General features: G+C 48.0%; 1 protein-coding gene across 7 annotated transcripts in view; it reads right to left on the bottom strand.

Moving 5' to 3' along the window:
* LOC310712470 (basal cell adhesion molecule-like) overlaps nt 1-25,350 on the bottom strand; it is a 30,060-nt gene that overhangs the window by 3,695 nt on the left and 1,015 nt on the right. The window contains exons 1-7 of one of the 7 annotated variants that reach the window (XM_083515559.1): nt 15,905-16,124; nt 14,565-14,712; nt 11,349-11,473; nt 8,192-8,393; nt 4,839-4,981; nt 2,129-2,294; nt 768-903 (exon numbers count right to left, since the gene is read on the bottom strand). In XM_083515559.1, the coding sequence (XP_083371685.1) occupies nt 768-903; nt 2,129-2,294; nt 4,839-4,981; nt 8,192-8,393; nt 11,349-11,473; nt 14,565-14,712; nt 15,905-15,994 (1,010 nt within the window). In that variant the 5' untranslated portion in view covers nt 15,995-16,124. Of the gene's footprint in view, nt 1-767; nt 904-2,128; nt 2,295-4,838; nt 4,982-8,191; nt 8,394-11,348; nt 11,474-14,564; nt 14,713-14,864; nt 15,669-15,904; nt 16,125-25,350 lie in introns of those variants that run through there. The other 6 variants (XM_083515560.1, XM_083515565.1, XM_083515562.1 and 3 more) reach the window with 6 other exon arrangements.

Here is a 25,350-nt window from a genome sequence, read left to right as displayed (position 1 = left end):
AGCTACAAAAGTAAAAGCTCCCCTTTCATAGCGTGTAAAGGTTTCATACACACAAACCCCTCTCTGTTCACTATATAGAGACAAACAAGAGGTGTTATAGAAATCAAGGACACATTCCACCCATGCACAAATACTTGGGGTGCAAGTATTTGAGGGAGCCTGGGGAGAAGGATCTGGCTAAGGAGATGGAAAACACCAGGTACCAGAGAGAGAGAGAGAGAGAGAGAGAGAGAGAGAGAGAGAGAGAGAGAGAGATGGATGGCTGGTTGGCTGCTACATTTGACCCTCTCAGCCTGATCTGTTCCCTGCTCCTGCTTTAACAGTGAAATAACATCCCACCCAGGGACACGGGTGGCGCTGTGGGTTAAACCACAGAGCCTAGGACTTGCCGATCAGAAGGTCGGCGGTTCGAATCCCCACTACGGGGTGAGCTCCTGTTGCTCAGTTCCTGCTCCTGCCAACCTAGCAGTTCGAAAGCACGTCAAAGTACAAGTAGATAAATAGATACTGCTCCCGCGGGTAGGTAAACGGCGTTTCCGTGCACTGCTCTGGTTCGCCAAAAGCGGCTTAGTCATGCTGGCCACATGACCTGGAAGCTGTATGCCAGCTCCCTTGGCCAGTAAAGCGAGATGAGCGTCGCAACCCCAGAGTTGGTCACGACTGGACCTAATGGTCAGGGGTCCCTTTAACACCCCACCCCCCCATTGCAACAGGGTTACAGCAGACCATTAAGCTCCCCCACCAATACAACCCCGCAAAGTACTCACAGGCCGGCTTTCTTCTTGGCAGCTGCCCGATGCCGGGGGATCAGGAAGGCAAAGACCAAGATCACCAGCAGTAGCAGCACTGCAGGCAATGCCACAGCCAGGGCCAGCATTGGGGTGCTAAGGGACAGCACGGACTCTGCAGGGAACAAGGCGGACACGACAAAGGCAAGCCAGGTCAGCACCTTCAGCGGAGGGTGCAAGAAGAGGCCTGCTGGATCAGGGCAGTGGTTATTGGTAGTGAATCAGGTGCCCGTGGCAAAGTGGTAAGCAGAACTTGGGGCACTCGCCCTCCTCTCCTGCAGTTGCCAGAGGCTGGCATTCAGACGTGTTGCTGCCTCTGACCAGCAGCCCTTTAGAAAAGGAGGACAGGGAAGCTGTGGTCGTCTGGATGGGGGTGGACTCCAATTCCCATCAGCCCTAGCCAGCAAGGTCAATGGTCAGGGATGAGGGGACTTGTAGTAGTAGTAAGCATCATCACCAAGGTTGCTGTTTTTTTAGCAGGAACTCAGGGGAACTGAGTTCCTGTACCTTTTAAAAATTAAATAATGATTTTTTTTTTGTCTGGAGGCTGGAATGCCTACACCCAATGCTTGAGCCAAAAAAAATCAATCATCACATAAAGTTGTGGCCCTTTCTAATCCTGATCATTGACTGCTTGAGTTTATTAATCACATGTTACATTTAGCCACTGCCTGGGGCGGGGAGGGGGGTGGCACTGTGACTGGGCCCCCAGCAAACAAACAAACTTCTTGGTGAGTTTCCCCCCCAGAAAAAAACTAACAACAACAACAATAATAATGTCCACCTGGACATTATTCTGCCCATGCCTTTGAACCTGCTTTTGCAGGTTGGTGACATGTGTGGACTCCTCTTAGAAACCACACTTTCTGTGTCTGTGTGTTGGGGAAACTAGCTACAGCTGCAAACATGGAGGCTCAGTTTATTTCTGTGGCTTAGCAGCTACCAATGGTCCTGTTAGCAAGCAGACATGCCTTTGCCCATGCCCTGGGCATATTGACTGGGATAAAGCCCCCTTGGACTGAGCGGGGTTTTCCTTCCCTACAGACGCATTCAGGACTGGGCTATGGTTGTATCAAGTTCGTGGTGCTACGGGATTAGTAAAGGGAGAATTCCTGCATTTCAGGAATTTCCATGCCCTTCCCGCTCTGCAATTCTATGATTCTTTGAGAAAGAGGACTTGGGGGGTAAAGACTGAAGACGGTCCCTGACGAGGGAGGTGCCAGCTGCCTTCAGGAAGGAAGTGGGAGGCACAGCCCAGGGTGGTGGGGTGCCTGGGGTTCACCCTCTGAAACGTGGGCTCAGGGAGGGCTCAGTGGGTGAAGCCAAAGGATTGTTCTCACCGAGGGTGAATCCGCGCTCGCTCCCCTCCACGTACAGACGGATCGACTTGCTCTTGGTCAACTGGGGCAAGGTGGGATGTTGCGCCCGGCAAGTGTAGGTCCCGGCTTGCTCCCGGTTCACCTTGGAAAGCGTCAAGTCGCTGGAGACCACAACCCAGTCGTCTCCCTGCAAGAGGGGGTGCAGGGAAGGGGGGAAACCCCGTTAAAATTATGAGCACTTTTTTAAAGATCCAAGCCTCCAGCCATTTGCAAACTCAGCACTGAACTCGGCACGGCAAGAGAAGCAGATGCTAAACAGTAAAAACCTAAATCCTAGTCGCCTGCAATAGGTTTATAAAGTTATTCCATTTAAACAAAACAACAACAAACAGAAAGATTAACTTGGTTATCAGTTATTGCAGTATCTTTACATTCGTTGACACACACCCTTTAACAAGACTGGGAACACCTGAGTCAAATACTGCCTGCACTCATCCCCCGCCCCCTCTTCCGCAATTAAGTTTCCAGAAATTAGTGTGTGTTTTTTACTTTGAGGGTGTGTGTAATAGTTATAGGGGCTGGGGTATCCCTGAGGAGCCAGGCGTCCTAGTAGAACGGGGGCAGAGAATGACGACATAGAAGTTCGAGTTGCAGCCAATGCTAGTCCTACTCCGAGTAGACCCACTGAAAACAATGGACGTGACTAACTTTAGGCCCAGCCTGAGTAGGATTTAACTGAGACAGCCCTTTTGTCTTTCTAAGGAGGAGTGTATCCTTCCCCTTCAGCTCCCCTCAGCACAAAATGTCTGCTTACTGGACTCACCCCCCCTCCCCAAATCGCAAAGTGAGGGGGGAAATGTTGGCCGAGCACATTTGGGGATCCATCTTCGAATCCCCAAATATGTATGACCCACACTTTTCTCCTCACATTGTGATTTTGGGGGGTGAGTCCTGTTAACGAAGAGCAGGACAGCCTGTTATGACGATGAGTTAAACACGGGCTTCCTGGATCTGTGTTTTACCTCACAATGCTAACATGGGCACAAGGCCAAGGGGGAGCTGAGGTGGCTACGAAGGAGCAAAATTCACAGGTGGAAAGCCACTGTGTTTGGACAAGAAGCCGGTTTCACCTTGAAATGCTCTCCCCTGCGTTCGCACAATGGCTTTAATAGCACTCTCCATCGTCATGTCGAACTATGTGCAAATAAGGCGAGGGCGGAAAAAGACAATGGACTTGGGTTTTTGACAAACATTGCCTCAGCAGCAGTGAATGATGGTGTGTGTGTGGGGGGGGGGGTGCAGATTCCAGGAAATGCCCTGTTTGTGAAGAAAAGGGGCAAACATTTGACGTATGTGTTGGAGAGTTGGGGCTGGGGGGGTCCCTTCCTTCCCTGTGGGGCGAAAATCTCATTGCACTGCCTAGGAATGAAAGAGCAGGTAGGTTCTTCAAAGCACAGAGGGGTCAGGATATTGCAAGCCCACTTTTAGTGGGGGGGAAACGACTCCTTTCTCCAGGGTTGCTAAGTAGCCACACTGTTTGCCTAGGACAAAACCCAACAGGGTGCATCAACCTGAACAAACTTTTATTTTATATATATGTGTGTGTGTGTGTGTGTGTGTGTGTGTGCGCGCGTGTGTGTGCGTGTGTATATTTTAAAACTATATTCTCCAATAGAAGGGGTAGGTGTGCCATTTCAGCTGCCTCCCTTTTCAGGATTAGTTCTAGTGTAGCTCTGAGTCCTAATCAAGCATTTTAAGGGAACATGCGAGGGCTTAAACCCAGGAGGGGGACATGTGTCCTTGCACATGCTTCATGCATCCGTTTCTCCCTGTTCTTTCTGGACAGGTCTGGCTGCATCCCCCCCCATCATACTTTTAAAACACATGGATCCCTCCCAGAGAATCCTGGGAACCGTAGTTCACTCAAGGTGCTGGGAACTGTAGCTCTGGGAAGGGGGGCAAACTACGCCTTCTCATGATTCCTTGGGGGAAGCTACGTGCTTTAAAGGCTTGGGTGCAAAAGCAGCTTCTGACAGGCTGACCATCCTTATGAGGCGCTTTTCTAGGCATGAGGCATGGCCACCTATATGCGGGCAGCTGGCAATTGCCCTCCCCCACGCAGAAATCGTAATTGCCAGCCTTTACTCTTAAAAAAAAAAGTTTACAGCATTTGCAAAACCTGAGATATGAGGCAAAATATTCAGGCGCTTTTCTCCCCAGTTTTTGGGTGAGAAACTAGCTTGCTCCCAACATTCAGTGTTTTACTTTGGCCTCCGCTGGAAAAATCCCCCATAAACACCCATGGGTTGGGGGTGGAGTTGAAGCACCCCACATGTGCTGAGGCACTCCCCTCCCCTACATTAAGCCCCCACCCTGCCCCATCCACATATTCTTGGCTAGGCGTCCTCCTGGATCCCAATAGGAGCAGCCAAGGGTTGAAAGGGCCACAGAGTTGTAGAGCTGAGGGTAATCTAGCCCGCCCACCCCAATGCAGGAATCTCAACGCGCAGTCGCCCATCCAATCTGAAACCATACCGGAGCCTGCTTAGCTTAGCAAAGGTGCTGGCAGCTTCGCCACCGCGCCGCTCTCCACCTGGCAACCAGCCCTGTGCTATTTTTCTTACGTGTTGCAACATGTCTTTTATAACGTAAGTAACTGGTCTGTGGGCCGCTGGGCCTTGGCAGAGATAGATTCCCTGGCCCTGCTCTAAAGATCTAAAGGTCTTCTCACCTCTCGGGTCCATTCGTAGAGTGGGGGCTTTGAAGCGCCTGCAGAGCACCGAAGGTGCAAGTCGCTGCCTTCAAGCATCGTGACAGAATCTCCTACTGTCCCACACCAGGTGTTTGTACGAGCAAGGAGGATGCTGTGCAGGTCTGGAACAGGAGAGAGGTTATAATAATAATAGTAATGGTAATAGTAATAGTAATCATCATCATCACCATCATCATCATCATCATCATCATCATCATCATCATAATGCCACCCCTGGGTTTTTGTCACCTAGATCCTATTGCTGCTGTGTAAATAAGTAACCTGCATTGATTGATTGGTTTAAACCGTTAAACATTTTTTAAAAGTTAATATATGTTGTGGTCTTTGAATGAAGGGTAGAACACAGATTTAACAAAATGAATAAACATTCAACAAAATAAATAACAAATATCAGGGCTAATATTGACACATTATTGATATTTTATCGTTGTTGTTGTTAATATTCCATAATCACAATTTCAAAGCATTTGCTATAAATATCTCCAGCCTGACCGTATTCAAGCAACTTTTATATGAAGGCATAAACTTTGGAATTCAAAGCCTGGTTAACCATTTAAATCTTTTGTTTTTCCCTAGCAAAATAATATGAGCAGGAGGAGAGGCTTAAGCAGATGTGCCTTCCTTCCTTCCTTCCTTCCTTCCTTCCTTCCTTTCTTTCTTTCTTTCTTTCTTTCTTTCTTTCTTTCTTTGTCCCTTCTCTCTCTCTCCTTCCTTTCTTGATGTTTTTAGTAGGTGGTGCTGTGGGTTAAACCACAGAGCCTTGGACTTGCCGATCAGAAGGTTGGCGGTTCGAATCCTTTCGACGGGGTGAGCTCCCATTGCTCGGTCCCAGCTCCTGCCAACCTAGCAGTTTGAAAGCACGTCAAAGTGCAAGTAGATAAATAGGTACCACTCCGGCAGGAAGGTAAACGGCGTTTCCATGTGCTGCTCTGGTTCACCAGAAGCGGCTTAGTCATGTTGGCCACATGACCCGGAAGCTGTACGCCGGCTCCCTCGGCCAATAAAGCGAGATGAGCACCGCAACCCCAGAGTCAGCCACGGGGTTAAAAAAGGTAAAAGGACTAATGGTCAGGGGTCCCTTTACCTTTTTTAACCCCTTCTTTACTGAGTTTTAGGTGCAAGTTATGCAAAACGAGAGTTTGTGCTGATTGAGCTTTGCTGATAGAATCTACGTATAAAAACTCTGTATATGTCAACGTGGCATTAAACAAACAAACAAACACTACCAGGGCAACAGCATACAACAAAAGAAAAAGAGTACAAAGTAATCATGAAAGTGAGTAGCTAAATCAAAATGCTTTAAAACAGTTGTGTACGGTAGGTTTTAGGTCCACTATAACTTCCTATGACTCCTGCCCAGTTCAATCCTTTGAATTTCTCTTTAGCAAGGGTGCTGCTAATGAAGCTTTGCAAAACTACATTTCCCAGGATTCCCTGGGAAGAAGGTGATGCTTGTTTGCTGTTGTTGTTTTAAAAAAGTCTGCTGCAGGGATATGCTCCAGAGAGATGTTTTAGATTGTGAGAGACAACTTTTAAAAGGCTTCCCCATTCCATTAAGAGCTGCGACGGCCCATGCAGAAAATGCCTGAAGGTTTGATCTTCAGTATGTGCTGTCATTTGATGACAGGTCATGCGTGCCCGGAAATACAGAACGTGGGTAATGAGCCGCTGCCTTTACTGTTCCGTTGGGACCAAAGTTTGTAGAATTTGCAATCCCGCACACATATGCACCAGTCCGTGGTTAAATCAAGCAGGCACAGAGCACCAGCACAGACTCTCGCTGTGGCACAAGGGTATCGCAGTAAGCCAAAGTTCGGGAACCTGTGGCACTCCAGATGTGGTTGGGCTCATCACCTCTCATCATCACTGACCAAGCCAGATGGGGCTGATTTTATTCAGAGAGGATTTCCATACCACTTAATCATCAAAAGCTCTTCAGTGGTTTGCATAAAACATGCAGGAGGATTGCCAATAAAAACCAGATATTTAAAAACAAGCTGGCTTAATTCATTTCTGTATTTAAGATCAGCAGTTTTAAAAATATGCACGGTTGAAATAAAATCAGCGTATTAAAATACACACCAAATCTACATGTCTGGAGGCGCTCGATTCAGCAAAACGTTGGCAGGCGCCAAAAGCAGCCCAACGAAGTCACCTGCCCGATATCAATGGGCAGGGAGTCCCAAAGTGACACCACACTGAGGGATCAGCTCCTTGCAAGTGCAGAACATCATGTGGCACTTGTAAATGCGTCAGTTCCACAGATCAAAGTAGTTGAGTGGGCTTTATATGGGGGGCAAGTAATCTGATGGGGGATTGGAGTTCAGCAATACTGGTCCAACTTGCACTGGCTACCAATTAGTTTCCAGGCAAAATCAAAGTGCTGGTTCTGACCTATAAAGCCTTAAACGGCTCAGGACTGCAATACCCCAAGGACCACCTCTCTCCATATGAACCTACCCGGACCCAGAGATCATCCTCTGAGGCCCTTCTTCGCGTGCCTCTTCCTCGAGAGGGTGGCACCACGAGAATGGGCCTTTTCTGTGGTGGCTCCCCATTTGTGGAGTGCTCTTCCCAGGGAGGCTGAGACGGGTGCCTTCATATACACTTTTAGGCGCCAGGCAAAAGCGTTCCTCTTCAACCAGGCCTTGGGATGATTGACATCTAATGCCCCTTTAAAATGTGTTGTTTTCATTGTCATTTTTATGATGTATTTTATGTTTTTTTATATTGTGGTTTTATGTTTTGAACTGCCCTGAGATCCACAGGTATAGGGCGGTATACAAATTTAATAAGCAATAATAAAATAATAACAACAACATCTGTGATGGAGGAGGAGGAGGAGGAGGAGGAGGAGAAGAAGAAGAAGAAGAAGAAGAAGAGGAAGAAGAAGAGTTAGAAGAAGAGGAAGAAGAAAAGTTTTGAAATATTTTATGGGCTCAGGATGCTGTCAAAAGAGGGCTGAGCATTTCCTGTGTCCTGAGGAGAGTGCAGGTGGCGTTCATATTCTAAATGTGTGTTGACAAGTTGCATGTGCTCAGGATAAGTTAGAAAGCACTCTGTTTGTGCTCAGGAGTGCTCTTCTTTATTACTCTTCCATAAAGAAAGGCCATGGCAACAGCTGGGGTGTGTGTGGCTAAGGGAGCGAGGGCAGGGCTGGCATCAACAGTCCCTGCAAGAGGTTACACTCCTGCCAGTTACCTACAAATTGCCAAAGGCCAGTTGCAAAGGCAGCCCCGCTAATCCTCCCCACCTGCTATTTCTCCATCACCCACTAGGAGCCAGAGGAAAGAAGAAACTTTCCCACGTACATTCCATCTGCAGGTCCAGCTCATTGGAGACAGAGGCATTGTTGGTGCCGTTGGAGCCGGCGCAGCGGTAAGGTCCAGCGTGCCAAGATTTCAGTCCACTGATGGCAAGTTGGAGGCGGCCGTCGTCGTAGCTGACGCTGACGTCGTAAAACCAGCAGCGCATCTCGCTGGCTTTGTCGAGGGAGATCCAGGAGTGGAGCCACTGCAACAGGGAGAGGAATGCCTCGCATTAGTCAACGCCCTTTGCAAGATGGCGCTACCCGAAATGCCAACTGGCGGTGGCACAGGTCCCCTTCTGAGCACCACGCCACTCAAGCCACACCTACATGGGCTTCAATGCACTCTGGGGCCATTCAGTGAACGTTAAGGCATTTTGGTTGGAGACCTGACCATTGCTAAGCGTTGCGTTTGGAGTCTAGGGTGGCACACAGCAATCGGAGCAGCTGCACCGCGGTTGAGCGAGGAAGTAAAGGGAGCCAAAAATAAGGTTCCTTTAGTTGGCCTTTAACTGTCAGGAGCTTGTCCTACACTCGAGCAGGACCCTGGCAGAGACACATGCCCAACTGGCATGTTCTCTCCCTCCTGGTCGATCGTTCGGGAGCTTCAAAAGCTTTCTTCAGCCTGAACATCCCAGCGACCGATGCCAACAGACATTGGCACACTTAGGGATCCGCAGAGTCTTTGCAGCTTGCGTAACAGACCTCAGCAACTCAGCATTTTGGCTAATCTACTTTATTTACATATAAACACACGGAGCACTGCAACATGGCTCCCTCTCTCTCTAGTATCAGACAGCAAAGAGAAAAAACAAAGGACTATAGTCCCACTTCACGGAACACAGTAACACAAACATCCTGTCTCCGTCACTTCCCACTCTGTGGAGTCAAAACATACACCATCATATGATAGACAATAATCCCATGACTGCAATCACAGAGCAGGAATTCTAACAGTGTTCCTGCCATGTATGTCGAGTCTGTGGCCTTCTAGATCATGTTAGACTCCAGCTCCCATCAGCCCCAGCCAGCATTGCCAACAGGCAGTCAGGAAATAAGAGAGTTGCCATCCCACAGCATCTAGAGCAGTGTTCCCCAACCTTGGGTCTCCAGCTGTTTTTGAACTACAACTCCCATCATCCCTTGCTAACAAGACCAGTGGTCAGGAATGATGGGAACTGCAGTCCGAAAACAGCTGGAGACCCAAGGTTGGGGAACACTGATCTAGAGGACCAAAAGCTCCCAATCCCTGCTCTAATTGCTGCCATCTTGACTCCCAGCAGCTTCAGGAGAATGGTTCTACATCCTGGAAACAGTGCCCCCTAGTGGCCACTTGGTGGCCTTGATTATTGTTTTCCCCAGACACTCCCTAATCCTGAGCTGTGGCCTCCCCATTTCTCCCATCTCCTCCCAATCCTGCTTAGAGCAGCCTCCCATTCCCTCTCCAGTCAACAAAACACCTGTCATAAAATACCTCCTCCAGAACTCTTCATTCAAGTCTACATGTGAGCAGCTTGGGTTTAGCAAAGCCTTTCCTTAAAGACCTTTCCTCCTCATGAACAGCATGTTCACACAATAAACCTGTTTCACTATAGGGGCTGCGAACCAAGAGACCTGAGTGGGCTGGGTAGAGGAGAACCGTCGTTCAAAGAGCAGCATGGATTCTGGGACAAGTGATTACCAGCCGCACTGCAAATGTACAATTTCTCAAGTTCTGTGAGGGATGTTGCTACAACAAAACTGGGTCCAGACCAATTCTGAAATATACTTGTCCATGCTATCACATGGTTCTTATCCTACCAAATCCTTACTAGTAAGGCTGCCCACACCACACATTCAAACCACAACCCCTCAAAAAACACCACCACCAAAATCCTGGGAACTGTAGTTTGGTAAGGGTGCAGCACCACAAGGGGTAAACTATTGTTCTCGGGAATCTTTGCAGGGATGGGAAACGGGCTTCAAATGTATAGTGTGTGCTCAGCCTAAGTTACCAATCTCTGTCCTTAGCTTGTTCTTGCCTGAGTCAGAGGTGGGCAGCTGTCACATTTGGGGCAATCCTTTGGGGTTGGGGGTAGAGTAGACATTGGCAGACGGTAGGGCTGGAGCCTAATGTGGGCTGGAGCCCTGTGTAGGTGACATCAGAGCAGAAGATAAGTGGGGGCATCCCTTTGTCTCGCTTCCTTTCTGTCGCCCTTTTCTCTCTCTATCTCTCTGCCATTCCCCACCCCCAATTTACATTCTACCCACCACATGAAGTTGGGCTGAGAGTTACCTGAAACTTGCCCACCTGAGGCCTAGCAAAAGGGTCCTGCCCACATAAGAACCACCAAACTGTAGAATTGGAAGGGACCTCGAGGGTCTAATCCATCCCCCTGCATTGCAGGAATATTTTGCCCTGCATGGGGCTCAAACCCACAACTCAGAGATGAAGAGTCCCCTGCTCTACCGACTGAGCTATCTAGGATGTTGCCTTTTATACTGGTCTTGCCGCGGTTGTGCCCCAAAGAATCCTGGGAATTTTAGCATGGTGAAGTAGTACTGAGAATTATCAGGTCAGGATCATTATCCCTGCATTGCAGGGGGTTGGACTAGATGACCCATGGGGACCCCTTCCAACTCTACGCTTCTGGGATAGCTAATACAACCCCACTCCCAGATTCCCTGAGTAAAAGGCCTGGCTGTTACAAAGTCCAAAAGTGGGGGTGTTGCAGAATGGAGTTCTGCTGCTCAGGAGCCTGTCTGCTACATTCCAGTATTATAATTTCTTTTTCTCTCTCTCCAGCCGCAAGTGAGTCAGCATTCGGCAGCCGCAGCACAGAGCAGCTCAGCCTCCCTTGCGCTGCCCTGGGATTTCCCCATCTCCTGCCCTAGGCTTTTTCAAAACAACAACGTTCCACTTCTGCAAACCTTGCAGCCACTCGTCCTACTTGCATCGCTCCTCCGCTGTGCGTGGATGGGGCCCACTTTGGATTGCTGAAAAGCAACAGCACCCACACCTGAACTTAGGAAACAACTTTGGATGCCCCTCTGGGTGCTGCCTGTTGTACTATTTGCAACCAAGTGTTCTGCAACTGCAGCACAGCGCCCCTGTTGAGCAAGCCACCCATCTCCCTCCTCGCTGCTTTGTCTTGCAATTACATCTGTAAGTTTATCCTGACCTTGCTGTATTTCTGGAAAGTGAATCCGCTCATCTCCTCTCCTTCATTGCCCAGGCACTCCAGAGTCACGTTCCCGCCCTCAAGGACAGGACCCTCCTGGTCGCTGCGAAGGACGATGGAGACCTCTGGAATTATAAAAGAGGGGATGGCATGAGACAGAGGCCGCCACCCACACTCTTGAGCCAAGGGTCCCCCAAGCTCGTTGGCTAGATCATCTCCAGCACCCACTTCTTATTTCTCATCTTCTAATTTTATATTTTTTTTAAAAAGTATACGGCCCTACCCCATAGGTCTCAGGGTGGTTCGCAACACAAAATTACAAAACAAAACAAAATACGTGTCAAAAATAAGAACGGAAACAAACCAATAGTCCTCTGTTCCGCAGCACATTTAAAAGGGCATCAGATGTCAATCAGCCACAGGCCGGGTTGAAGAGGAACATTTTCGCCTGGTGCCTAAATGTGTATAATGAAGGCACCAGGCAAACCACCCCCGGGGAGAGCATTTCATACACGGGGAGCCACTGCAGAAAAGGCCCTTACTTCTGTTGACACTCTCCGGACCTTTCGTGGATAAGGCACATGAAGAATTATGTTATGTAATCCTTGTACATTTTGGGATGGCGAATCTAAGCCTAGGCTTCCCCCAAAGAATCCTGGGAACAGTAGTTGATTGTGGGTCTGTGAGGGTATCCTAAAGACTTTCAGTCCCTGCAACAAACTACAGTTCCCAAGTTCCTTTGAGGTGGGGGAGCATAAGAGTGATTTAAATGTATGGTGTGGACTTCTTTCTGTATCATTCTTCCTGCTCTCTTAAGGTGGGAAGGAGAGGCTTTTCCTTCTGTCTCATCCAGGGTCGTAGTGCGTCCGGATACAAGGGGTGAGAGGGAGATTATGGAACTCCTTGCCCCATGAAGTTTGGTCGGCTCCTTTCTTGGTTTCTTTGTTGCTAAAGGTCATTTTTCATTCTATTTTTGTTCTACACTGAAAACCTTTTGGTGTCCTTCATTTTGGTTGGGGAGGGATTATGGGTTTGTTCTGGTCTTTATTATGTGCTTTCGTTTTGTATTTCTGTGCTTTGAACCCCCTGAGATGTTTGGCTGAAGGGTGGTGTACAAATTTAAAATCATCATTATCATCATTATGATGAAACTAACATTTAAATGTATTGAGCAGCCTCAGTTGGTGATTTTCTGCTTGTTTTTCTGCTTAGGTTTTTAACTGTCAACACTTTGCCCCTAAGAAACTTCACGCTTGAGATATATACTGAAACTGAAACCTTTAAATGTCCTAAGCAGCCTTGATTGGTGCTTTCAGTTAGGAAGGAAAATGTTTATTTATATATATGCAAACATTTCTACACCTTTGTGTCCCTTTCGCCAAACCATATCTTTATTATTTATTTATTGCATTTCTGTCCCACTCTCTTTCCCAAAGGAGCTCACAGTGGCATACGTGTTTCTCCCCGTTCTCCTCTAATGTCCACAACAACCCTGTGGGGTAGGTTAGCCTGAGAGGCAGCTAGTGACTGACCCAAGGACGTCCAGTGAGCTTCTTGGCCGGGTGGGCATTTGAATATCTGGTCTCTCCCAAATCCTAGTTTGACACTCTAACCACTACACCACACTGCCTCCTAATCTTACTGATTGCGGAGGCTCAACCTCAGAACTTGTCCCATAGGCCCTTGACACAACTCCGGGGGCAAAACAAGCATGCACAGAGCACCTTCTGTTAAAAGATGTGGTCACAGCTTGCGGCTAAGAAGGCATTTTGAAAGCAAAAGGTTGCAGGTATCTCAAAAGTCGGGCAGCGAGAGAAGAAGACCCCTGTAGAAACTGTGGACAGTTGCTGCTGCTAGTCAGCATGAATAATACTGAGACAGACAGACAGATGGCCTGACTCTGCAAACACTTCCTAGATCTGTTCTCCAAGAAGCCAAAGCCAGCCCACACATGTCTACAAGCACCCAGGCAGGCCTGAGACCGAAAATCTCTTTCAGTAATATTTAGCATTTGCATCCAGTTGTAGTCTTTACAACAATCCTGCAAGAAAGGGGACCTCCAAATTTCTAGAGAGGGTGGCTACAGTAGGTGGGACAGACTGGCTTGTCAAACGCAGTCAAAAGAGTTTATGGGTATATAAATAATACAATAATAATACTTATTATTAAGATTCAAGTGGACCTTTCTGAGTTGTAACACAATCTGCATAGACACCACACCTCTAAAACACACTCAAAGGACATTTCCCCTGCCTGCCACCACAACAAAATCCTGGGAATGGTAGTTTGCACCTTACAGAACTACAATTCTCAGCACCCTTAACAAATGACGTTTCCCAGGGTTCTTCAGGGGGAATAGTGCTTTGAATGTGCTTTAAGGGTATGCTGTGTGTGTTAAGTCTCCTGGCCCCTACACCGGAGATTTCCAAACTGTGTGTCGTGATGCATTAGTGTGTCAGCTGCAGTGTGTAGGTGACCATACAGCTGGCTCAACAAAACACTTCTTGTTCATCTTCTCGCCATCCTTTCATTAATTACAAACTCTGTTTTCGATGCCGATTCTGGGGTGGACTGGCTCTTCCCTTGCCTCACAAGATCTCCCAGCCCAACTGGTCTTACCACACAGAAGCAGAACTAAAGCTTCGTGAGAGTGGGAAAGAAGATTGCCAGCTCTTTCTCACAAGGCCTTCGGCAACAATGTGAAATGCAGAAATCAAGCCAGAAAAGCTTCCAGGCGCTCGCTACTTCCATGCTGGATTTGTTTACCCACCGGCAAATTCAGGTTGTACAACTTAAAATGAGATTAGTGCTCTTGTGCAACAAGTCCAGTTTCCCAAAACTGCAGTGTGGAAAAACACTTGCAGAGCGAATGCTCAGGTAACAGGAAGCAATCAAAAGGTTTTGCCTGCAAAATGTCAAGCTGCTACATATGTGTCCATCTCACTCAGCGCTGCCCACTCTGACTGGCAGCAGCTCTCTGGGGTCTGAGGCGAACATGTACAACCCATCAACTGCTCTCTGATCCTTTTAAATGGGAGATTCCGGGGATTAACATACACACACACCGACCTTCTGCATGCCAAGCACCCGCCCTACCACCCTGGCCTCCCAAAACAAAGGGGCAGGAAGAGCACGGGGCAGTTTCAAAAGGTGGGCCAGCGAAGTGAATTCCGCACCAGCTCCTTGTTTTCGAGAGTGTTGTGCCATTCGACTCACCTGCCTGGCTGGTGCGTAGGGTCACAGCCAGGCCAGCCGCCACCAGCCAGAAGAGCTTCTGTTGAAACTGCGCCATCATCGCCCTGCTGCCTGCCTGCCTTCTGTTTTGGGTAATGAGAAAGTTCCCTCCTCCGTTTCCTGGTTCGCCCTTAGAGAAAAAAGAAGCGAGAAAGCCACCGCGTTAGCAGCCTCGCACCCGCGCGTGGGAAACCGGCCGTGCTTAACAGAAGAAGGAAGTGGGGCGCTCTGGCTGCGACCCCGAAACAAACCGTCTCCCCAACCTCTGCTTCCCCTGCGCACCAACCTTTCTCTTCCTCTCTCTCTGTGTCTCTCCCCCCACGAGACCGAGAGGCGTCTCTGTACTTGTTTGCCCGCGCCAAAGGGGTGGGGGAAAAAGTTAATAACAAACTAAACCGGAGCGGCCAGTTGAGGAACTGAAGACGCAGCTCCGTCGACGCGCACGCACAGAGAGCCGTCGGGGTGTATAGAAGTTCAAGCACGAAAGGCACAAAAAAAGTGCGACGGGAAATGGGGCGGGGGGGGGCAAGGGGCGGGGATGAGGTAGAGAAGGCAGCCGGGAAGTGAAAGGTAGCGGGGCAGGCCGCCCTGCGTCTCTCTCTGCCCCAGCACCAACTCACCCGCCGGCGGAGCTGGTCTGCTGGCGCGTCTCTAACCGAAGGCGCAATTCTAAATTCTAAGTTCTTGCAGTCGCGCCACCAGAGCGCAAAGGCGGCTGCGGTGGGTGAAAGTTCCCTCTGCTACTCTGCAGCCGGCCGACAGGAGAAGGAGCTGAATCTTAGGATCAGGCATGATGGGTCTGAGAATTTGGGGAGCCCCACACGCGCGCACACACACCAGAAGAGTCCGATGGTGCCAGCCGTAACCAGATCGGGCGGCTGTTCTCCGCATGGGAAATTACGGAGTGGTGGGGGTACGACGCAAAGTCTACGACTTCTTGTAACTGCAGGCTGTTAATTTTTTTGCAGTCTATAATAATTCCCCTGCTGGGCTGGGCCTGTTGGAGATGGGGTGGGAGGACACGCTTCGGAACCGAACCCTCGTAACAAATTGCTTTGTTTGCCCGTTTAACTTTCGCAGACGCAGCGTTCGCATAGCAGAGCAAGCAGATAGGCCCGGAATGCCCTCCTCCAGGAAAGGGCAGGGGGTCTGGTTATGACAGCCCCTCTCAAGAAAACTGGGCAAAGAGCGGTGAGATAAACAGAGCAGAGTAAATTTGCGTGGAGGGGGGCAGAATCTGTGATCGTATCTCAAGGCTTGAGATGTTGAGATCTTGGCAGGAGTCAGACCCCTGAAGCGATGTGAAGATCGGGTTTCTCCACCTGGGGAATTTCCACTTGGACCTTTGGCCTCGGTTGCCGCAGGGAAGCTGCTGAAGTTTTTGCGCAACCTGACTCTTCGTGCACGCACATCACATAAAGGTTTTCCCCTCAAGTGTTTCTTTGCTTTGGGGAACAAAGTCCGCAGCTGTGCAGAAATGAAAGTAAAACTGGCCCCAGCCTCGCACAACAAAAACTTTCAGAGCCGACATTTCCTTCCCAACCTTTACAGCAGCCGGACATTGGTGCGATTTTTTTTCTCATACTGAACACTGGACGAGCCAAAACAGTCTTCAGGGGAACGAACGATTTTTCTTTCTTTTTTTAAGCATTAGGTACTGTACTCGGGAACAGATGCCGTGTGTTTCACATGTTCATTTTACAGAAATGCGCTCCCCTCCATCATAAGCACAACAAGGGAGTCGTGTTCTAGAAAGTAATGTAAGCCCATTGCGACCGAAAAGTCAGAAATGGGCTGTGCTTCTGTATTAAACGGAGAGCTCCCCTGATTCTCAGCAGAGTGGTATTGCTGGTACAGTCTGGTCCCTAGTGTCTCTATAGTTAAAGTCCTCTATTGGGGTGGGGAACGTTTTGCAGCCCAAGGGCCATATTCTCTTCTGGGGAACCTTTCCAGGGCCACATGGCAACAGTGGGCAGGTCCAGAGACAAAAGAGGAGCGGGTGCACATTTTTCCTTCGTACAGTAGACTTAATTTCTACACAAGCTCGCACACCTTTCTCCTTCAAGAGACACTATCACAGTTCAAGGACACATTCCAGACAGACAAATAGACCCAAGGGGTGAAGCAGGCCAGTGAGGGGTGGGGTCTGGTGGGGAGAAGGGATGTGAGTCGTGTGACCTGCAAAGAGTCCTGAGCAAGTCCGGACCAATATATTTTGGCACCTGATGTGAACCACAAAATGCTTCTCCTCCTCCCCACAAGGGAAGGAGGGAAGATCAAGGGGATAATGAAGGAACAAGGGGGTAATGAAGATCTGCATTGAGATCTTCTGCCCCCGTGGATCCTGCCACCCGAGGCAGTTGCTTCACCTTGCCTCATAAGTGGGCCCTGGTCCCGAGAGCCAAATAGAGAGGCCTGGACCCCAGGCATGACGTTTTTCACCCCTGATCTAGACCTGCATCACTGAAAGGTTCAATTCAGACTCTTCAGTGCCCAAAGGGTTGTCCCATTGCAAGTCCTAGAGGAAAAGCAGCTTTCTGTGGTGGACAGAGGCATTATGGAAACAGGCAAAGCTGTGCTAGCTTAGGAACATTAAGAAATGTAATTTATGTTTCAAAGACACAGTATTGAATCATAGAATCATAGAATCAGAGTTGGAAGAGACCACAAGGGCCATCGAGTCCAACCCCCTGCCAAGCAGGAAACACCATAAGAGCACTCCTGACATATGGTTGTCAAGCCTCTGCTTAAAGACCTCCAAAAAAGGAGACTCCACCACACTCCTTGGCAGCAAATACCACTGTCAAACAGCTCTTACTGTCAGGAAGTTCTTCCTAATGTTTAGGTGGAATCTTCTTTCTTGTAGTTTGCCCCGATCCTGGACAGCCATGCTGGCTAGAACTGATGGGAGTTGGAGTTATAACAGCATCCGAAGGTCCACAGCTTCCCTCCATTCCTAATTCAAGGACTGTTTTGTCCCCAGATGAGGTGATGGCTGGTGGCTGGGATGGGGATGGGTCTGTTTATGGTTCTTACCAACAACAGTCATTTAGAATACCCATGTTCAGAGGCCGTGTACCACTGAATTAGCTTAACTGGGTGCAAAAGGAGACAGGACTTTGGCACTTTGAGTAGCTGCATAGTAGAGGAAACTTCAGCAGGTTTAAGCATGCACAGCAAGCTCTCCCTTCTGAAACCCCCTCTTCATCACAACTATTCAGGGCACAGGAACTCTCTCCCCTTTTGCACCCAGCCGCTCTAGGTGGGATGCAAACTTTGACCAAGCCAGGAATCCAAGTCACTTCACTCTGTGCCCGAAAAGGTAAATAATTATAATTATTATTTATTTGTACCCCACCCATCTGGCTGGGTTTTCCCAGCCACTCTGGGCGGCTTCCAACAAAGATCAAAAATACACTAAAATGTCACACATTAAAAACTTCCCTAAACAGGGCTGCCTTCAGGTGTCTTCTAAATGTCAGGTAGTTGTTTATCTCTTTGACATCTGATGGGAGGGCGTTCCACAGGGCGGGCGCCGCTACTGAGAAGGCCCTCTGCCTGGTTCCCTGTAGCTTTGCTTCTCACAGTGGGGGAACAGCCAGAAGGCCCTCGGAGCTGGACCTCAGTGTCCAGGCAGAACGATGGGGGTGGAGACGCTCCTTCAGGTATACTGGGCCGAGGCCGTTTAGGGCTTTAAAGGTCAACACCAACACTTTGAATTGTGCTTGGAAACATACTGGGAGCCAATGTAGGTCTTTCAAGACCGGTGTTATGTGGTCTCGGCGGCCGCCCCCAGTCACCAGTCTAGCTGCCGCAACCCTCACAGTTCCCCCCTGCATAGCACATTGTGGGTGAAATGGTTCTAGCATGTGTACATAGATACACAAATGAACCCCCACCTGTGTAAACCACCCATCCCTTCTTGGGAGGAGAAGGCTTGTACATAGGGAGCTGCATTATACCGAGTTACACCAGTATGGTATAATTCATAGAATCATAGAATCATAGAGTTGGAAGAGACTACAAGGGCCATCGAGTCCAACCCCCTGCCAAGCAGGAAACACCATCAGAGCACTCCTGACATATGGTTGTCAAGCCTCTGCTTAAAGACCTCCAAAGCAGGAGACTCCACCACACTCCTTGGCAGCAAATTCCACTGTCGAACAGCTCTTACTGTCAGGAAGTTCTTCCTAATGTTTAGGTGGAATCTTCTTTCTTGTAGTTTGGATCCATTGCTCCGTGTCCGCTTCTCTGGAGCAGCAGAAAACAACCTTTCTCCCTCCTCTATGTGACATCCTTTTATATATTTGAACATGGCTATCATATCACCCCTTAACCTCCTCTTCTCCAGGCTAAACATGCCCAGCTCCCTTAGCTGTTCCTCATAAGGCATCGTTTCCAGGCCTTTGACCATTTTGGTTGCCCTCCTCTGGACACGTTCCAGTTTGTCAGTGTCCTTCTTGAGCTGTGGTGCCCAGAACTGGACACAGTACTCCAGGTGAGGTCCATGTTTCCGTCTTGTTGGTATTGCCTGAAGTTGTGCTTTTACTATCTCCCTCTTAACAAACTCCCAGCCATCATGAACTCCCTTTCCTTTTAGTATTACTGTCCATGGGATCTCACCCAGCACTTCCCTAAGTTTTATGAAGTCGGCTTTCTTAAAGTCAAGAAATTGAGTCCTAGTATGCTTGGCTGCTCCTTTCCGCTGTATAGTAAACTTCAGAAGAGCATGATCACTCATGCCTAATGATCCTTCCACTTCTAACCCACTAACCAGGTCATCAACATTGGTTAGGACCAGATCTAAAATGGCTGTTCCTCTTGTTGCTTCTCCCACTTTCTGGACAATGAAGTTGTCTGCAAGGCCAGTGAGGAATCTGTTTGACCTTATGCTCTTGGCTGAGTTTGACATCCAACAAATATCCGGGTAATTGAAGTCCCCCATTACTACTATCTCCCTTCCTTTTGCATGCTTGGTCATCTGTTCCAGGAAGGCATCATCTATGTCCTCCGTTTGGCTTGGGGATCTATAGTAAACTCCCACAATGAGGTCACTGTTATTCTTCTCTCCCTTAATTTTGACCCAAATGCTCTCACCTTGGCTTTGAGGTTCTAAATCTTGGATCTCTTCACAGGTATACACATCCCTGACATATAACGCCACTCCTCCTCCTTTCTTGTCTGGTCTGTTTCTCTGAAATAGATTGTATCCCTCCATTATTACATTCCAATCGTGGGACTTATCCCACCAGGTTTCAGTGATGCCTATTATGTCATATTTAGTTTGCTGTACCAAGAGCTCAAGCTCATCTTGTTTATTTCCCATGCTTTGTGCATTAGTGTACAGACATTGAAGTCCATTAATCATTCCCCCGTGTCTCTTATTTAAGGATTTTTTCCTCCCACCACTAGGTCTGCGTGCTGTTTGCTCCATTTGGTCTATGACATTTGGATGATCATCTTCATCAATTGATAGACTCCTACCTTCAGGAGCACTGTCTCCCTCCCCCACATTAGTCAGTTTAAAGCCCTCCTGATGAGGTTTCTGAGATTTTTGGCAAAAACATTCCTCCCAACCGTTGTGAGGTGCAGCCCATCGCTTGCCAGAAGTCCATCTTCAAGAAACTGCAGTCCGTGATCTAAGAATCCAAACCATTCCTGTTTACACCATTTGCGAAGCCAGCTGTTCACTTCCACTATTTTTCCCTCTCTCCCTGGGCCATGTCATTTAACTGGGAGGACAGATGAGATGACAATTTGTGCATTTAATTGCTTCAATTTCCTGCCCAGAGCCTCGTAGTCTCTTTTGATCTTCTGGAGGCTATTGCTTGCAGTGTCATTGGTTCCCACATGAACCAAGAGGAAGGGGTATTTGTTAGTGGGTTTTATGATTCCTTGCAGTCGTTCAGTTACATCTTGGATCTTAGCCCCAGGGAGACAGCACACTTCCCGAGACATCTTGTCAGGCCCACAGATCACTGCTTCTGTTCCCCTCAGTAGGGAATCCCCTATCACCACTACACGCCTCCTCTTAGGTTTGGTCGGGGTTCTTCCGTGAGCTGTCCGTTCCAAGGTCGCCTGCACATTCCCTGAGGACTGACTTTGCTGCTCGTCTTCATATACCTGATCGACTGTAATGAGGGAGAGATCCTCAGATGGAGTCTGCTCTTCGTCTTCCATGCTAGGGGAGAGGACCTCAAAGCGATTGTGTATTTCTAAACAATCAGAGCGAACCCTGGGCCTCCTACTTCTTTGAGTCACGTTTCTCCATATATCTGGCTCCAGTGTTGGTGAACTAGCCTCCTTCTCAGGGGTGTCCCCTGTCTCCTCCTTGGTGGAGACGGTGTGCTCTGTTGCTTCCAAGAAGAGCTCCAGCTCTTTAATTCTTTGGAGCGTAGCTACACGTTCCTCCAGTTGCTGGACTTTGTCTTCTAAGAGGGCAATCAACATGCAATTGCTGCAGGTAAAGCTGCCTTCAACCTTTGGCAAGATGGCAAACATTGTGCAGGAACCGCAGGCGACTGCAGCTGTTCCCTCCCCCTCCATCTTGAGAACGTGTCATTGGGGGTGGCTACAGCGGTCCTCCATAATAAAAAGCGTGAAGACAGACAAATAACTCCCCCCCAAAAAACCCTAGGTCTCCTCCAACAAACGTTTGAGACTAGCTCCCCTAAATCTTGTCTACACCAGTGTACACTAAATGTTGTCTACACCAGTGGGGAGAACCTGCAGCCCTCTGGATATTGTTGGACTACAATTCCCCTCAGGTAGCATGGCCAACGGTCAGGGGGTGATGGGAGTTGTAATGAGGAAACCTCAGGAGGGTTGTAGGTCCCTCATTCCTGGTCTACACTGACTGGCTGGGATTTCAGGCAAGGATCTTTCCCGGTTCTACCTGGAGCTGTCGGAGATTGAACCGTGGAACCTGCCTGCGACAGATCTACAGCCAGGGTGTAGCAGCCAGGGTGACCAGATACAAAAGTGGACAACGCTCCTGCACCTGTAGCAGCTGTGCAGAAGGTTTGCCACCTGCCCACCCTGCTAACTAGTCACTCCCCTCTATGGCTCTTGATGGAGATTCACATTTACCTGCAGCATGCCAGGCCAGGTGCAGACCAGGAAAGGGGCTCTGAGGCAGGAGGGGAGGCGGGTCTAGAGAGAAGAGAGAGTGGCAAAAGCAAGGAACCCAACAAGCAAAAGGAACCAATCTTGGCTGGAGCAGCCAGATACGAATCGAGATGGTCTCCTGCGCCTGCAATAACTGCGTTGTCACTTGTCATGCAGAAGGGGCAAGTTGTTCATGTTAGAAGAGGGAATTTGAGCAGGTGTAGCTTGTCATGCAAGACAAGCTGGCGCTCTGTCATCTTTTGCATCTGGTACCCTACACTGAATACTAATGAGAGAAGACTGTTGCCATCAAGCCCTGGCTGTGGGCTTTCTGGAGTTATCTGGTTGGCTACCCTGGGAAGGAGATTGCTGTGTTATATAGGGATAGTCAGTGTGGTACCCTCAAAAATGTTGTCAGCCTCCAGCACCCATCAGTCAACATGGCCAGTGGTCAGGGATGAGAATTAAAGTCCAGCAACAAGTGGAGGGCATCAAATCGGCTACTCCTGCTGTATTAGATGTAATAGTGGGGGCCATTCACACCATAAGATGAAAGCGCTATGGTACCACTTTACAAGGTCATGGCGTCCCCCAAAGAATTTTGGGATCTGTAGTCTGTTGAGGGTGTTGAGGGTTGTTAGGCCCTGTTCCCCTCACAGAGATATCATTCCCAGAGTTGTTTACAACTAATCCCTTTTCGCAGGGAACTCTGGGAATTGTTGCTCTGTGAGGGGAACAGGGGTCTCCTAACATCTCTCTCCGCACCTTTAGCAAACCTGGAATTCTTCCAAACCCTCCAAGTGTCCTTATTTTCTAAGATTTACAGAAGCCGTCCCGGTTTCTGATTTCATCTCAGAAGGTCCTGCTTTTCCTTAGGACGTCCCTATTTTCATTGGAGAAATGCTGGAGCTTATGTTCTTCCCTCTACAATTCTTTGCTGGAAGCCATGACTGTTTAAAGTGGTAGCATAGGGCTTTCAGTGTATGGAGTGAACATGGCCTTGGTCTTATCTAGAAGGGCTCATTTTCATGAGCAGCAAAATACAAGCAGGCTGGCATTTGAAAACCAAGCAGCCAGCTGGAAACTTTGGGCTCCTTTCACACAGGAGGCTCCTGTAGATTCTCTGCTACTCATGCAAGCAAAGGAGACTGTGTTGGCCAACATCGTAATTCAAGTAGCAGAGAAGAGAACACCATGCAATTGGCTAAACTTAAATAATTGCTGGCACACGTATGTAGACAAAGTTCCGTGTTTTTTCAGTGTAGTCCTGTGCATGTCTACTCAGAAGTCAGCCTCACTGGGTTCAGTGAGACTTACTCCCAGGTAATGCGTGTATGGGGGTTGCAGCCTTCAGGGGTTACTCAGGTACCGTAATTCACTCCTGAACTGGGTAAATATATGGCTGCTCACTCACTGGACATGAGACCAAACCTTTGCTTTTTACTTCACTCTTACAGTGTGGATATAAGTGGACTTAAAGTGAGTTAAGGTCTGTAGGTCACACAGTTAATAGTTTATATATGACCCTAGTTTTAAGAAGGATTGGATTGGGTGCCAACCATTTTGGGCTAAGAGCAGTGCGAGAAATTTTGGGGTGCGGAGATACATGTATCTGCCCATACCTTCCAAAATTTCTCCAATGAAAATTGGGACATCCTATTTAACAACAACAACAACAACATTTATACCCCACCCATCTGGCCCAACCACTCTGGGTGGTTTCCAACATATATTAAAAAACATAATAAAATATTAAACATTCAGAAACTCCCCTTTACAGGGCTGCCTTCAGATGTCTTCTAAAAGGTGTATAGTTACTTATCTCCTTGGCTCAAGTGGGGGGGGGGGTGTCGCATGACTCCATACCCTCCAACATTTCTCTGATGAAAATAGAGATGTCCTAAAGAAAAGCAGGACATTTTGGGATAAAATCAGAAAACGGGACGGCTTCTGTAAATCCAGGACTGTCCCTGGAAAATAGGGACACCTGGGGGGGTCTGTATGACCCTCTCCCTGAGAGCATGAGAGTTTCATTGCTGCAATTACCAGCCTACCACCACTGAAACTTCCTTCCATTTATTTCAAGTATTACAAAGTACACGGTAACTTGGTTGTTGCTATAACCTTGAGAATAACCACGTGGGAACTGCATTTGTCCTAGCCAGGCTAGATAAGGCACAAATGTATTAAATTCTCCTTCGAAATAACAGTAAGAACTTTATACCATTATCTGTGCAAAGTCAACTAAGCCAAGAAAACTGTGGGAAGCTTTCCAGGACAGAGAGACAGAGACAGAGGAGGAAGAGATAACACGAGGCACTTACTCCAGCTGGACCCTTTGCCTAGGAAGCCTTCCGTTTATTTGTTTAGTTATTTGTTTAAGCTATTTTTATTCCCGCCCTGTGACACAAGAAGAGCTAATCAGAGCGGCTGACAAATCCGAAGGTTCCTGTGTCATCTGTCGGCGCAGCAACGGTGAATTAAATAAAATCACAAGCATTAGCAGGGATCAACCAACATGGACTAGCGGAAGCAGCCCTGTTAATGTATTGGGCCACTGGTCGGTGACAAGGGACTGTTTTGTATTTATATATCATTTCAAATATTTATAGCCAATTTCCCATTTCAAGCTAACATTCCCAAAGCGGCTCACGCTAAAAACACAGAACAATCACTGTAAGGCAACATAATAAATAACATTATCATCATAAAAAAAGAGCACGAGACAATCACCATAACAATAGATTTAGAAGCTTAAAAGAGAAATCATAAAAAACGACAGAAGCAGCATAACAATGAGACACCCCAGATAAAACAGTGATTACAGGAATGCGATATGAATATCCCATCAGGTCCCTGCTCTGAAAATCCATGTTCTGCCAATATGCCCAAATGGAAGCACCCTAGCTTAGCACCTAAACCTTAAGAAAGTGGGTGTAAGGGTGGGTCTACTTGGGGAGGCCATTCTAGCAAATGGGGTGGGAGGTATTGCGGGGGTGGGGTGGGGCGGAGACTCTTTTCTGAGGTATCTGTTCTGGGATGCTCACTCTCGGAGTCATTTTTCAAAACTGGGCTTGCAATACGCCTTTTTGTTTATCTTGTTTATGAAAGTATCACCCTCTCGTAAGACATCAGGGAGGTGTACTGCAAAGAGAAAACTTAAAAAGCAATACCAAAAGATCGTTAAAATGAAATAAAACTTTTGAACAACTGCATAGACCTGTGGGCATTTTTTTTTTAAAAAAAAAGCCTTCAAGAGACACCTGAAAGTCAAAAGCAAGGATGCCTGCTGAATCTCTACTGGAAAAGTACGGGAATGGAGAAACTTAAATGTCCGACTTCTGGCTGAGGCAAGCTGGGCCTCTGCAAGATGGGGGTAGCCTTATTGCTGCTGTTGTTTACATTTGTTGCTTTTGCAAAAAAGAAAATATCAAAGCAACTTAACAAGATAAAATATGATATTGTTGCTATGATGATGATTACTAATACTTTTATGCCTTCTCACACACTCTTCACCAGGAGATCCTAGGGCAGGTTACAACAATTTGACAACAACTGTACAGTGATTAGAAAACAGAGCATTAAAAGGTTTAAAACACCCGACAATCGAGATACTAGGGTGGGTCCAAATCTATATAGCTCAGACCAGTGGCGTAGCGTG

This window comes from Podarcis liolepis (genome assembly GCF_965112155.1).
Source record: "Podarcis liolepis genome assembly, chromosome: 7".
Lineage (NCBI taxonomy): Eukaryota > Metazoa > Chordata > Lepidosauria > Squamata > Lacertidae > Podarcis > Podarcis liolepis.
Note: the sequence above shows the minus strand (reverse complement) of the source record. Positions and strands in the feature narration are given on the sequence as shown.